Here is a 14,891-nt window from a genome sequence, read left to right as displayed (position 1 = left end):
AATAAATGCATAATTCTTTAAAGTTTGGTAAAATAATCTAATCGTGAATGATACATTCACAATAATTTATTAATGGCACAAACTAACTTTATAAGTTTATAATCCTAAATAAATAATAAGACTTCATCCAGTAAATATATCTGACTTAGTTTAAAATATTGATATCAAACCCGTCCGTTACTTGTTTAGTTCTGTGCCCTTTGTATAATATTTATCAAACAAAATTGCTGACTAACACTTTTGAATGTTATATTTCTAATATCATAATAATATAACATCAGGAGTGCAATTTCAATAAATACTGGTACACTGGTCGTGCAGAAACCCTCAAAGTTTTTAGTTCATAGATTAAACAATGAGCAACTTCGTTCGAGCCTCCACCAATCCTACAATCAATACACATATGTAAATAAATAATAATGGCTTTGTACTGTATATATTAGCTTATACATTTAAAATAAGGATTTTAATTAACGATAAATAAAATAAATTATGAGGATTAAGCATCTTAATGGCATGCTAAGTACATTGAATTCCATCTCCTGACCACCCCCCCCCCCCGCCAATTTCACCAATACATAACATTAATGAGATGTATATTTTTAATAACTTTTTTTTTTTTTTTTCCTTATGGTATCGAGGACTGGAGGAGGAACTATGGTGCCAGTACTTCTCCTCCAGCCCCCAATTTTTTTAATAACTTGAGTTATTTAATAAGTATTTCTTTGATTTACATATTTTTAATTATTAATGGCACTATTTTTTTCCGTTCGAATGTCATCTGCTCTTAAAATGTCTTACATAATTTATCATTGTGAAACCGTTATTAATGTTTTAGAACCAGGACCAATATTAATACTCCCTTAGTATATCCATTGTTATATTATAACTATATTATCCAATCAATAAATTATGTATTAAAGAACTACAAGTACCTATAGAGAAATTCGAATTATAATAATTATTTAATATAAAAATATGTTTTATTTATAAGACAATTGAATAAATTTATTTCAACAAATATCGTTTATTATACTTTTACAAAATCTACACTATTTTCAAATTTAAATTTCTCAAATCAATATGAAAAATATTGATTGTATTGGTATTTATAGTACGCAAATAAAATAAAAAATTTTCTATCATTTATTTCCTTATTTTACTTATTAATGTTCAATATTATCGGACATGAGGAACGAAGTCATTAAAAAAAACTATAGGATACCCAATAAATCTTTCAGAGGATTTGCATCAGTCACAAAAAAATTCCAACGTAAAAAGGATTCTGATGAAACAAACAAATATTTATGTAGTGGTTTAGTTTTTGTTAAATTAAGTGAAAAAACAATTCTAGCATGTCATAAATACTCTTTTAACCATACATTAAGTTATCTAAAGTTAATGAGTTAAAGTTTCTATACAGGACTAAAATCAGAGTTATAATAGTATGTCCTCAATTGTATGACAATTTTTTTACACTAAAACATTATACAGTTACTAATTTTCAGTGATGATTATATAAATCAATGTTTTTTTTTTCTTCATATAAACTCGATATTTGAAGAAATATTTAATATTTGAAGCATGCAATATTCTTTGAATCTTAAATAACATTTGAGACTAAGAAATAGATGAATAGTTATCCATTCGATGGTTTAAACACTCAATACAAACAATTTTTTTGATCTGATACTCGTACAACTTATAAATTCATATTTATTTATTTATTTTTCTTAATTATTCTGACTTAAATGCTGTTAATTGTATACAAACCATTTTAATAATAATTTAAACAACTGTCATTCATAACACTTGGAAATAATTTTACATTTTAACATATTTTAGATCAAATTCAGTAAATTTAATAAACCTTAATTTTAACTAAAAAGAAAAAAATACGTATAACAATCCAAGAACTTTATACAATACCCTATAGTGTCAGTTAAAACAAAACAAAGTTTTGTCGTTAAAGAAAGTTTATTTTCTGTTATTCATATACTTTCCGCAACGACATTATATATTTACCTTTTATTTGTAGACATATATTTGCTATTTATTTGGTACTCCAATCATATTATTAATTATATCGAAAAATTAAACAAATTATTTTTGTTGGTTACTTACGTTATTTTTTCATAACTAGGTATGTATAGCAAAATTTTATCTTATTGACCAGTATTCAATGTACAAATTCTTATATTATGTGATAGGTAATGTGATATCAAAATACAATGTTGACAATCAACATTTATTTCTTTCCATATTTATTCATTGAAACGACCTCAGTCTTTTTTAATGCTTATCGCAAGTGGATAGTAGGGAGATTTATGTGAATTATCTTATCTATGTATATATATTATATATACGCTATACTCATGATACTACTCCCCTTCACCAAGAGGAGACATTTGAGGTATTCACCCCCCCCCCCCAAGTGAAATGGGACGTATCTGGAAACTGGATGACGCAATTGGACAACAGCACGGAAATTGGTGATGGCGTAGTATCGTGCAATTTTTTTTTTTTTGCACTTTCATCGACTTGATGACTGTGTGAGTCGCAGTCAATTGCATTACCTACCATTGGGCCAAGCCATAAAAATATTCTGAAATATCAAATCAGATTAATCGTTATACTAACCTAACAGATTGCTTCTTTGTAATTGTTTTATTTTTATTTTAGTTTTAAGCCAAATTATAAGTAATCTAATCATCCAACTGAATAATAAATTATTTTATCACCAACTAGTACATATACAATTGTCCTTGTACAAAAAATAACATATTTTATACTAATATATTATCTATTCTGAATCCTTGCCAATAAAACACTCTCAGGAAATAAGAAATTTAATTTTTAGAAATATTTAATATAGAATAATAAATAATATAATAAAAAAAATTATTTATTTCCTCATTTATATTGTACAATCACATATAAATATATAATATACATATATTATACTGCTCTCAGCCTTCAGTGGACCAAATACTATTGAATTAAAGATATCATTCAAGGTGCTTGTAAACCACATGGTTTTACTCCAAATTACATCCCGAATGTTAATCAATATAATATTATACACACGTCACACGGTATTCTATTAAATGGATTGCGTTGTTTCTTCGTTTTCATTTTATTGGCCTACTCAAATAAACTTGAAAATTCTCAACATACCTGTCAATCAAATTTTACGATACTACTTGCATGGTTTTTTTTCTGACAAGTGATAATACATAAATTAAATCTCGGGTATAGATCATAATGAATAATAAATATTCAACATCAAAAAATCGTAAAATAAATAAATAACAACGTACTTATACAAAAACTAATATAGTAATTTATTGAATCGATATTATATCATCTGAGGTATGTTTATTTATTCTTTTACCTATACTACATATATAGCTACTAATTATAGTTTCTAGTATTCAAAGTAGTATTTCTCAGCTATAATTTATATTCAACAATGAATACGAAAATGTAATTCTTGATAATTCTTATTAATTAATAAAACATATAATATTATTATTTTGAGCTTATCTACTCACATTATAAGAATATGATATGTTAATTTCACCCTGATTAATTAACTGTTTAATCTAAGTTACCTATTTGCTATTTCATTATAGATTTAAACGTTATTTATAATCTTTTTCCAGATCTTCATTATTTTACACAGAATTTTGTTTTGTTGTTTGTTATATAACTATATACATATATTATACATCTATATGCGGCTTGTGATCGTGTCCAAAATAAATAATTTTTCTACAATACCACATGACCCTTTTCCTACCGAGTTTTTTTCGATTGTACACGCAGTATTTTAGTTTTCGGGATTGGTAGTATCTAGTGTTCAATAACATCAATTTAAGATATCTCTGGCCAATTTTAGAGGCACAAAATGAAATACATCCAAACTTTGAATACAATAAAACTTTACTTCACAATAATACAATTGTATCATTAATTTAGACAATAGAACAATTTTAGTGCATTGCCTGCAATATATTTATATGGTAAGCCTATTTATTCATCCACGGGTAAAAATCGTAATATTAAGTTTGAGTAGATACTCTAAAAAATTGGAGTTTTTAATGTGTCATAAATAATATATTTTTTTATAAAAAATGTATTTAAATATTTAAAATACAAATGATGCGATTTAATTGAATATTTATAGTACAGTTATTGTACTTTGAAATTATATTAATACAGTTCTGTCTTACCTTTTCCTCTTTAGACCATTTACTATGTAGATCATCATCCCAATTAATTATTTAATCAAGTGAACAGGATGTTTTAAAAAATGTGTAATAGTGTATATTTTCATTTGGTTAAGTTTATATTTAACTTAATTAGATATTGTTAAAATGTAAATAATTATTTCCGGAGCTTAATATTTTAAGTTGTTAAGTACTTATCTTGCAGCTATATTAAATTCACGCTATTAACATAATGTTAGGTGCCTATAATCTTAATATAAGTGTACAAATAATAACAATAGCGACTTTTAATATTTAAAACACTGAGACTAAAACTTTTAATACTAAAAATACCAAAATATCTATTGTAGGTTATCCGGTATCGCAGGAATAATGGTATATAACTAATAAATTTTGTACAGACAATGATAATATCTTAACAAAGTGTGATAATAATTACTATTTGACATATTTTAATATAATTTATGTTTAGTACTCTCTGTAACGGGGCCATGTTTAGTTCAAACATTAACAAAGCCAATATCTTTGCGTTTAACTCACTAGAAATATTCACAAATCATACAAAATATACAAACACCGAACCCGAATATTATAATAGAATTGGTTCATACCAAGGTATAAATATTAATTACTTCTGTTTAATAATAATAATAATTCTAATAATAATATCCTTTGTCTATAATCTCTTTGAATAATACACAATAGTAAATTTATTTAACTTAAAAAATGTCCAAACGTTTAGTGAATGCATTTTTTTTATTAATTTTATAATTTAATAATTATTTTAAAATTCAATAATAATTTAAAAAATCGATGTAGGCTGTGAATGCTTTTATACATAACAAAAAAATTGAATTATCATATTTATTTATATGTACATAATGCATATATTACATTAAATACTTTTCCATGTCATTTGATGTATTAATAACTGAGAGAAATGAAAAGTAATGATTTCAATGTGATGTTTATGTTAAATCCATTTTTCACAACAAACAATTAAACAATGAACATAATATTTCAAATGAATTATTGTATTTACTATTTTATGTATAGTGTTTCTTACAATGGACATTAAACGTACAGCTGCAACGTATGCTACTAAGTATCCGGTTTGTTGATATTTGCGAGAATATATTATCCGGCCGTTACATATTATATAACCCAATACCGTATCCTAAGTTCGAAATTCTGTTGGAAATTATCCAAATGAAATGTTTCTCCTCCGACATATCTGTTACAACCATTCAATATAATATAATATATTACTCTTATACTCTTACCATAAAGTATGTAGTACTGTACATTATTATTATGTCAAATCGCTAATAAATTTTTACCTATAGCTTGTGATTAACCTGGCAACAAATTATAAGACTATTTCACAATCGTTTACAAAATATTAATATATATTATACTTGTACGTTCCTAACCTATAAATTATATTATAATTTTGTATTTTTAAACTACATCCTTGTTCATATGATTTAATATAATGCATGTTTATTCATACGATTTACTATGGAATTTAATATATTGACATTTTCAGTGTTTGGAAAGAACGTCATTCATGAACGCACGTTCACACGTTTATATTCATGTTTAGTGAACAATATGTGAACGTCACTCTTTTTTTTTATATTGAACGTAGTGATCGTGAACGAAGTCTATATTTTAATCAATTTGAACGATTTTTGAGACGCTCAATTTATTTACCATTTAATAAATATATGTTTAAAATATATTGATTAATTTATTACAGTGGCGTACCCATTGGGGAGGAGGGGGGGAAGACTTCAGCCTCTCTTTTTGGTCGTGTTATAATGGTATATATTTTATATGATATAAGCCAAAGTACAAAATGATATTTCTGCAATTGATTTTTGAAAAAAATGTTGTGTATTATCAATTATTTGTAGAGGTTTATTTAGCGACCCTCCCCCCCGCGACCCCTTTTCAAAATCATGGGTACACTGCTATTATATTATATAATAGTATTTTCTTATTATAATTCCTATAACCGGTAAAACCTATAAAAAAAAATATTAAAAAATATTAATTGAGCCACCCAAAGAACGCATTCATTTTTTAAAAAACGTGAACGTGAATCAATTCATTTTTTTTTTTTTTGAACGTTCCAAACACCGAACATAATATTATCACAGAATTGTCAATTTCTATGACAACATGATAAATGCATAATTCACTTAAGATGATTCAAAGAAACCCGACAACGGTGGTAGTTATGGTAGTATACTTATATGTAGGTCGATCATTAAATAGTGAAAATGTTAAAAACTAGTATATACTTCAATAAGCAAGAACCTATACGTGATGCAGAAATATTGAGAACCCGGTTAAAGACAATAATTCACTATCACCAGTGAAGATTTGACCCGTATAAACTTATAGACATTTCTAAAAACTATGGATGTATATTATATAAGTGCTTGCTAAAATAATGTTCTGTAATCTATACTGATTCAAACACGAATAAATTAAATAGTATATCAATATAGCTCCTCGTAATTATAAGTATTCTAGAATACTAGTATAATTTTATCAACAACACAAAACCTGATAATTGATAATTTAAATCTGTGGGGTTACAGATAAAACTGATAAAAATGTGCTTACGAGTATGTTAAATTAATTTTTTTTATTATTAACAGCTTTTTCGTATACTTTTATACTATATTATACTATTATACTTGAATAAATTAAGTTGAACTTAATTAAAATAATCACCACAGCTATATAAATATATTTAAATATTATTTCAAACTCAAGTTATTACAATTTTTTGAAACTTGTACGTAATATTTACAGATTAATTTTATTTTTGTAAACAAAAAGTGAATTTATTTTTTCAGCTCACAGGCGAATGCGAACTGTAACTAACTGTTACATGGTCAGCTTAAGTATCTCCGATTTGTTTATGGCTTCACTCAATTGTCTACCAAACTTTATTTATATGCTCAACTCTGATTGGGCTTTTGGTCTGGAACTTTGCATGGCGTCTAATTTCATTGCTTACTGGACAGTTGCATCATCAGTCTTTACATTGGTCGCAATCACCCTCAATAGGTAAGATTATACATATTATATACATTAAATTGAATTGTTTAATTTTTAATACTATTATAAGTAAATACACCATGAATGAAATTTTATGATCAAGTGATAATGGACTAAAATAAATATCAATATGCTTTATATTATACGCTCTGTACGTGGTTATTATCATTTATAAACACGCCATTATAACTAATGAGGAATTAAATTAGTTTTCAAATAGACAGATACTATACTATTGTTCTATTTTAATTTCAAAGAATTAATAATTTTTTGGATAAATGCCGCAATAATACTACAAGCTTGCGCTTACCATAAAAGCTATAAAGTTAAGAAAAAAAATCTCATCGTATTTTTCATTGATACGTCACACTACCGTTGACATTATACAGGCCAATACGGTTGACGGTGGGTATAATACATTAAAGTATAGCGTGAAGACAATATCAGTGTCGACAAATCAACAAACAGTCGTCTCGTCATATTATAAATTATACTCCAACCAGAACACAAAGTGAAAAAGTCGCCACAGACAGAAACGTTGATGATCGTCGGAAACGTATTTTTGTTTTGTTTTATAGCTCTCACTAGTCACTACACACTGTGTTGTGTATACCATATCCCTCCGAGCGTTGTAAATTGCTCCAAAACGACGAAACCCCACTATAAATTATAAAATCACGCAGAGTTGTTCGTCCTTGCCATTCGAATAATAGGGAAAGTATTTTTTTTTCATATTACATATAAATCATATAGCCGTTGTTTTGCTTTTACTTGGTGAAAACAAAAGGCGATTTATCGCATAGATGCGCAAGCCTATATTGCGAAGGTAGCCTGTACCGATAATATGTCAAAATACCGTAAATTGCACTAGAAACTGTCATAATTTATAAACGACAACGAACCGTCATTGATCATAATAGTATACCTGTTACGTTGTTATACCTGCAAGACATATCTTTATATGTATCAGTATATTATATAAAGATATCTTTATATAACTATATATTGTATCTTCCAATCCTCGTCACTATTGTACCTATGCCTGGACGCCAAATATTGAACACATTAATTAATATAATAATACAAATTTGTCACTTATTTGTATAATATTTTATTTTAGCTTAAAAACGCAAATATATCCTAAACCTAATTATCATATAATTCTATATAGTCCTATAAAATTCAATTCACATAATTTACTTTAAAAGTAAAAAATATATTACTAACATTATTTATATATTGTAACTGACAATAAGCTGAAAAATCAGTATGATAAATGCTTTTATACGTAATAATAAAACTACAAGGAGAGAAATTATTATATAACGAATATTTTTACAAAATAACCATTTTCAAATTATCAAACTAGGACCGAAAAAATACCCACACATATGTATTACTTACCTTATACTATACAAGAGATAAAAGAACACTAAAGACCTGATACATTAGAGATCAAATGTACATGACTTATACTTTTCAAAATATTTATTAATGAATAAAGCGTAATGATGTTATAACCTAACATTATCTTTTTCTGGCTACAATATGTAATTAAGGTATACAATTTTAATGCACGTGTATTAAAAAAATATATATACATTACACATCGACTTATAAAAAAATAATATATTTTATCACACATCTAAAAACCACAATAACTAGAACAAATTACATCAATTTAAAACTATATCAATCATTCAGACACTTTGAATTCATAATATTATATTTATATATTTAAAAAAAAAATACAAATAATCTTTGAAAAATATATTGGCTATTCGGAATACAAAATGACATGAATTTTTAAAGAACGAGGAATTTTAGGTTTCGTGACACATTGAAGTATATTGAATACGCACATGTTATAATTTATTGCTGTTGAATTACATTTAGACATTTTTGAAATACGAATTTAATTAAATAAGTGGATATTTTTTCGTGATATCTTTACAACAGTATAAAATAAAACAAAAATCAATGCCATCGATAAATCGAAAGTATACCTCGGCCTTGACAAAAGCTCGCGAAGGAATATGAGATAAATAAAATCCATCCTTGTTATAAATTAGTGTGATATGTATAATTTCATGTGTAGATTTTTTCTGCAAAATTAAAAGGACAACAGAAATCTTGATAATGATTTAGCGTCAATATGCACTAATAGTCCTTAAAGTCAAATAAATTATCTTTCCAAATAAAATGTTCATAAATACATGCTCATAAAAATATAATATTAAATAAATAGATATACAATTATTATACAATAATAGATTAAGTAACAATTATTTTTTAAACTTTGGGTTTAAGCATAAAAAACAATTTCTTAACAGAAACCCAATTCATTTTTGAGTGCAAGGCAAATATTGTATAATATAAAAATCGTAAATACAGCAACACCAGATTGTCTCGACAAATTTATACCTTATAAAATTTAGTAAAGTGAGAACAGCTTTGCCGTACATAGAAGGTTTCTAGAAGAAGATCACTAAAATGGATATGTTAAATAGTTAGAATCCATTAATATAAAATTATTTTACACGACAAAACTATTTTCAATGAAAATAATCCGTCATCCTATATTACTAAATATTAAGTATATTTTATGATATGATAGCTTTTTACGTGATTTATTACTGTTATTCATTACTCATTAGTAATACAGTACCTACATAAATTGAATTAGTTTTTGCCAAAAAATTACATTAGAAAATGTCAGTGTATATATAAAATATAATAGTATTTTCATAAGCATCCGTATTTTTAAATTATAACAAAATAACTAAAATCATTTTTTGAACTGTAATAGTTACTAACCAAAGGCTCAAAAAAAAAAAATTAAAAAAAAAAAACTAAAATCGTTATTCTTCATTTAAGGTATTATTATATTATTATATTACTTCATCATCCAAATCCTCTGATTGCAAATCAACACTCAGCCACAATTCCAGGTAACCCCGCTCGTCGCCTCAAAAGACGTTGGTGTCGCGACCTCCTAAACTGAAACATCACTCCATGTCCTAAACGTCTCAACTAAAAAGGGTCCTATCACTGGATAGCTTCCCTTCTCATGTATCTAAAGTCACGATTATAATTGTAAACATATTTTCTTATTGTATTTTATTATGTACAGATTGTAAAATGTTATTTTGTTAATATATATATATAAAAAAAAAAGGTATATATGGTAATTCTTTTTTAATTATAACAAAACAGGAAAATTGTTTGATGAGAATTCATTAATTTATGAGTAAAATGTAAAATTTCAAAAAAACTAGAACTTCAAACGCTCAGCTAATAATTTTATTTTTCGGTAAACTTATTTTTCTTTTTTGTTAAATTCAATTTTAATAAAAATCAAAATTTTCTCATACCTATAAATACCTCAAAAGTCAAAATATTTTAAACATTTTACATCGTATAAAAGAATGCTAATATTAACATTCGGTGAAAATTGTTAATAAATATTTTACCATAATTAATCTATATCTATATAAATAAAGTATCTATGTTTTTTTTATTAGCACCAAAAATCAGGTCAATTACTACAAACTTTTTGCGTAAAAATTCCAATTTTCCTCATTTTTTTCTTTTGATTTGGCCAATGCTTTTTGAAAACAACTAGGTTATTGTATTTTGGCCTATTAAATACACCAACTTAATTCACTTTTCTGCCAAAAAGAAGTTGAAAATTGAAGCATTGTTACAACTTATCGTGAACACAATCACCCTCAAAAAAATACACACACCGTTTTAAAATCAATACAACAATCATCGTTTTTCTCAGAATTAAAACTATGTTAGATATCCCTTAGTACATTTTAAAATAAATATAATTATTTAACTTCACAAAAAATATTCAATTAATGATCATCACTAGAATTTATTTTATTGCATTTCTGATACATACAAGGTGATTCTTTTATCATGAACCACTCATTATTACAAAAAGAGTAGTTTATGAGTTATAAATATTTAAAGTTTAGAGAAGTGGACAAACATTTTGCGGGGTAACCCTGTACCACTCCACTCTGCCAATCTAAACTTTAAATACTTATAACTCATAAACTACTCATCCAAAATTCAATTTTTACGTATCAAATTACTTAGAAAAATATTCAGCTTTGGAATATGAAATTAAAACTCTAGGTTGTCATTCAAAAAAGTAAAAAACTTAAAAAATTATAAGGATAAAAAACATAATTTTTTAATAAAAACGTTCTTTTTTTAACAACATGAAACTTTGTAAAAAAATATTTTCAAAAACATCGATACTTTTTGAAATAATGAGTGGTTTATGATAAAAAAAATCACCCTCTATATAATATATTTATTTAATTTTTTTTATTATTTAATTTAATATGATATCTACACAAACCAAACACAATTTCAAACTTATAAATTAAAATTTATTTAATATATGTTTAAATTATGTAGATAATTTATAATCAATAATTTTAAAGATAAGCACCAAATCTAGACAACCATAATATTACGTAAAACTAAAAATTAGAAAAATTTTAGTTTTATTTATTTTTATTAATTTATTTAGCTGTTTAAGAAATACATTTTATTTTTATAAATGAAAAAACAGTATCTAGACATGATGTCATGAATTAAGTCCAACTCAATTTTAACAAAATAGATTATGACACATCAACATGACAAATACAGTCCAACATTATTTATTTAATATCACATACAACTTTAATAAGGTTGTCTTTATTTTTTGGTGCATAAGTTTTTAATAAATGTTGTTGACATTTTTTAACAATAATAATTTCACTAATGGATACCTAGCTAAAAAGATTAAAATTATGGATATCGATAGGAATTCGTAGTTTTTAATTTATTATTCCTTACGATGGCTATAACGTTTATACATATTTTATTTTCAATCAAATTGAATATATCTATCTTTTATTTCACTAATAGTCATTTGAATTAATGTTCTGAGTTGGACAATTCTTTAAATAAATATTTATTATACGAGTATGTAACAAATGTTAAGCATTTTTATTTGTTTATACTGTTATTGGAAAACCATTAAATGTTCACCAATATTCACGAATAACAAAATGAAAAACCCTATTATTATAGAACCGAACAACCGATTTTTCATTAGTTTCAAATATTATTTCTGTTATTTTAAAACTGATGCAACTATAGATGATCTACTCTAATAGTGAATCAGCATTATTTATTTATATAAGTTCAAGCCAGAGGCAATACATATACCCTTATAGTATTGGAATTTGACATTTATTATTATTTTTTTTTTTTTTAGAACAAAAAAAAGGAAAAAAAGAGAAAATTAATTAACGATAGGTACCTGATGTTTTGAATATTTTATTTTAAATTAATAACATTCCAGATTTGAAAAAAGTTATTTCTAACAAGTATGAAGTCAGCAATTAAAATGAAAATAAATATCTCTAGATATCATATTATACAATAAATATAAAAGTATGACTATATTATAAAACATTATAATTAAACTTTTAGTACTGTGTGTGTCTTGAAAACGAATTGTAGAATAACTTATAACTATCATTATAATTTTACTTAATGAATAGTGACACACCACACATACATTCTAAAATATTTTATAGTATGTCTTATCAGCTCTAGTAGCACGTCTATCACTAGTGGTACATGTAAAGCTAATCATTATTCGCATTAAATATTACTTGCTTCATCTGATATCAATAATAATTGTTAATATTTAATTTTCCTGTATCAAATTCTTTAACTATCATAATATAATTTTATAGTTCTTAGAGAAATAATACTCCATACAATATGTAGAATAACATTTAAATTTTTGATTAAGAAAAAACCATTATTTGGTTTAAATGGTACACGAGCATTTTCAAACTGTGTAGGTGTTATGCATACATAAAAAGGTTGAAAACCACTGCTCTAGAATTCTAGATAATATTATATACACATTATACATATGTATGATATATACTATATTTTGAAATATTACATTACATTTTATATACAATATAGGTAAATTACAGAATTTAAATTTTGAAAATTCTTTTTTTTTTCATTATTCGAGTGATTTACTTGTGACGTTAGATTAATAAATTCAAGGATTTACTGAAAGTAATTTGAAGAATATATAAGCCATTACAAGCAAAATAAAATAGATTACTGACTCGCTACAAAATAAAACCCAACAATTCGCAAATAATGACGACATGTTGTTGCTCAGTAGATTGTGGTCTAATTGAAGGGTCTGGTGTAATATTCAGATATCTCATAGATTACAAGGCAAGCATCTAATATCAAAGTACCAACCATGCATAAAATTAATGGTATATTTTCATTAGAATACAAGCATAGGTTACCTTTTCAAGTTTCTTAAAACATAAAGTTATATTTTGTCCTCTACAAGAACAATATTATTATATAGGTATATGTTTCCATTTCCATACTTAATCCAACTGAATTGTGTTTTTCACAACATTTCCATATAAGTCACACCATAAATTATACCGTCTTAATCTGCATAATATTAAAATGATTCTATTATAGTATTTATTTTTTTATTTTTTTTACGAAGTCTCTAATACGCTTGAATATTTCAATTGATCCATGTACAACCCTTCATTTTTAATTAACTAATATCATGTTTTGAGGTCTCAACATACCTTGTATTACTATTACTAATAACATTATTTTTTTTTTTTTTTTTTTTTATTAGAAATAAGCCTCGGCTGCGGAGGCCATTGGCTGACATAGTTTACATTGTTAATGATAATTGTTGTATACACTATTTACATTATTTACAAAAACATTACACATATTACACATATTACAACATAATAGATTAAAGTTTATTAATTTAATAACATTATTGTTAAGGTAAAAAACTATGCATATTACATTTTATAGTAATAAAGTGTAAAGGAAATTTGTTCTGAAATAAGATCGTGCGGTAAATGTCTCCGACAAACCTTAGAATACGTAATTCAATAGCTTTTTTTATTTTTACAGTGTAGATATAATATAATGTTATTTTGAAAAAAGTTATTTTAGGATTAAAGTTACAGCTGAATATTTCAACAATATGCCATTACCTTGATTCACTATTGTTATTATACTGTATATATTATAAGTATTGTTCACAATACTCATGTTATAGTGTTATACTGTTTACATGGCGATTAGCTTAGAAGGCTGAAATTCTATATATAAATCTATTTGAATAGCTAATAAAAATAGTGATCATAAAATAAAATAAATAAAAATATATTGGTTCTACAATAAGTATTATGCTTTTTTTTTTTTTTTTGTAGAAATATTATTGGTATTATATAATATATATTCAATTATAAAACTCGTGGTGGTGTAACTAATAACTAAACATTATTTTAGTATTCTAAAAAAATACTTTTAAAAATCAATTTTTATAACTCATTGGTCATCTCTAGTATTTTAAAATAACTAATTTAATAGCAACAAAGTCTCAAGAGAAGTTCTACAAAATATACTATTATTAATATTTAAAGGAAGATTTTAATTACGGTTTTATGCGAGCCCATAGTAATATTAAATACTGGATGATAA

The 14,891-nt window shown here is 25.2% G+C and overlaps 1 protein-coding gene across 5 annotated transcripts in view; it reads left to right on the top strand.

Moving 5' to 3' along the window:
• Positions 1 to 14,891, top strand: part of TkR86C (Tachykinin-like receptor at 86C) — a 125,564-nt gene that overhangs the window by 88,359 nt on the left and 22,314 nt on the right. For all 5 annotated transcript variants that reach the window (XM_089223826.1, XM_089223828.1, XM_089223825.1 and 2 more), the window contains exon 4: positions 7,106 to 7,319. In XM_089223826.1, coding sequence (XP_089079952.1) covers positions 7,106 to 7,319 — 214 coding nt within the window. The remainder of the gene's footprint in view (positions 1 to 7,105; positions 7,320 to 14,891) is intronic.

Source organism: Diuraphis noxia, unplaced genomic scaffold (assembly GCF_037042655.1).
Source record: "Diuraphis noxia isolate RWA-SAM2 unplaced genomic scaffold, SU_Dnox_SAM2 contig0003, whole genome shotgun sequence".
Taxonomy (NCBI): Eukaryota; Metazoa; Arthropoda; class Insecta; order Hemiptera; family Aphididae; genus Diuraphis; species Diuraphis noxia.
The sequence above is the reverse complement of the archived record's forward strand: the minus strand, read 5'-3'. Positions and strand labels throughout refer to the sequence as shown.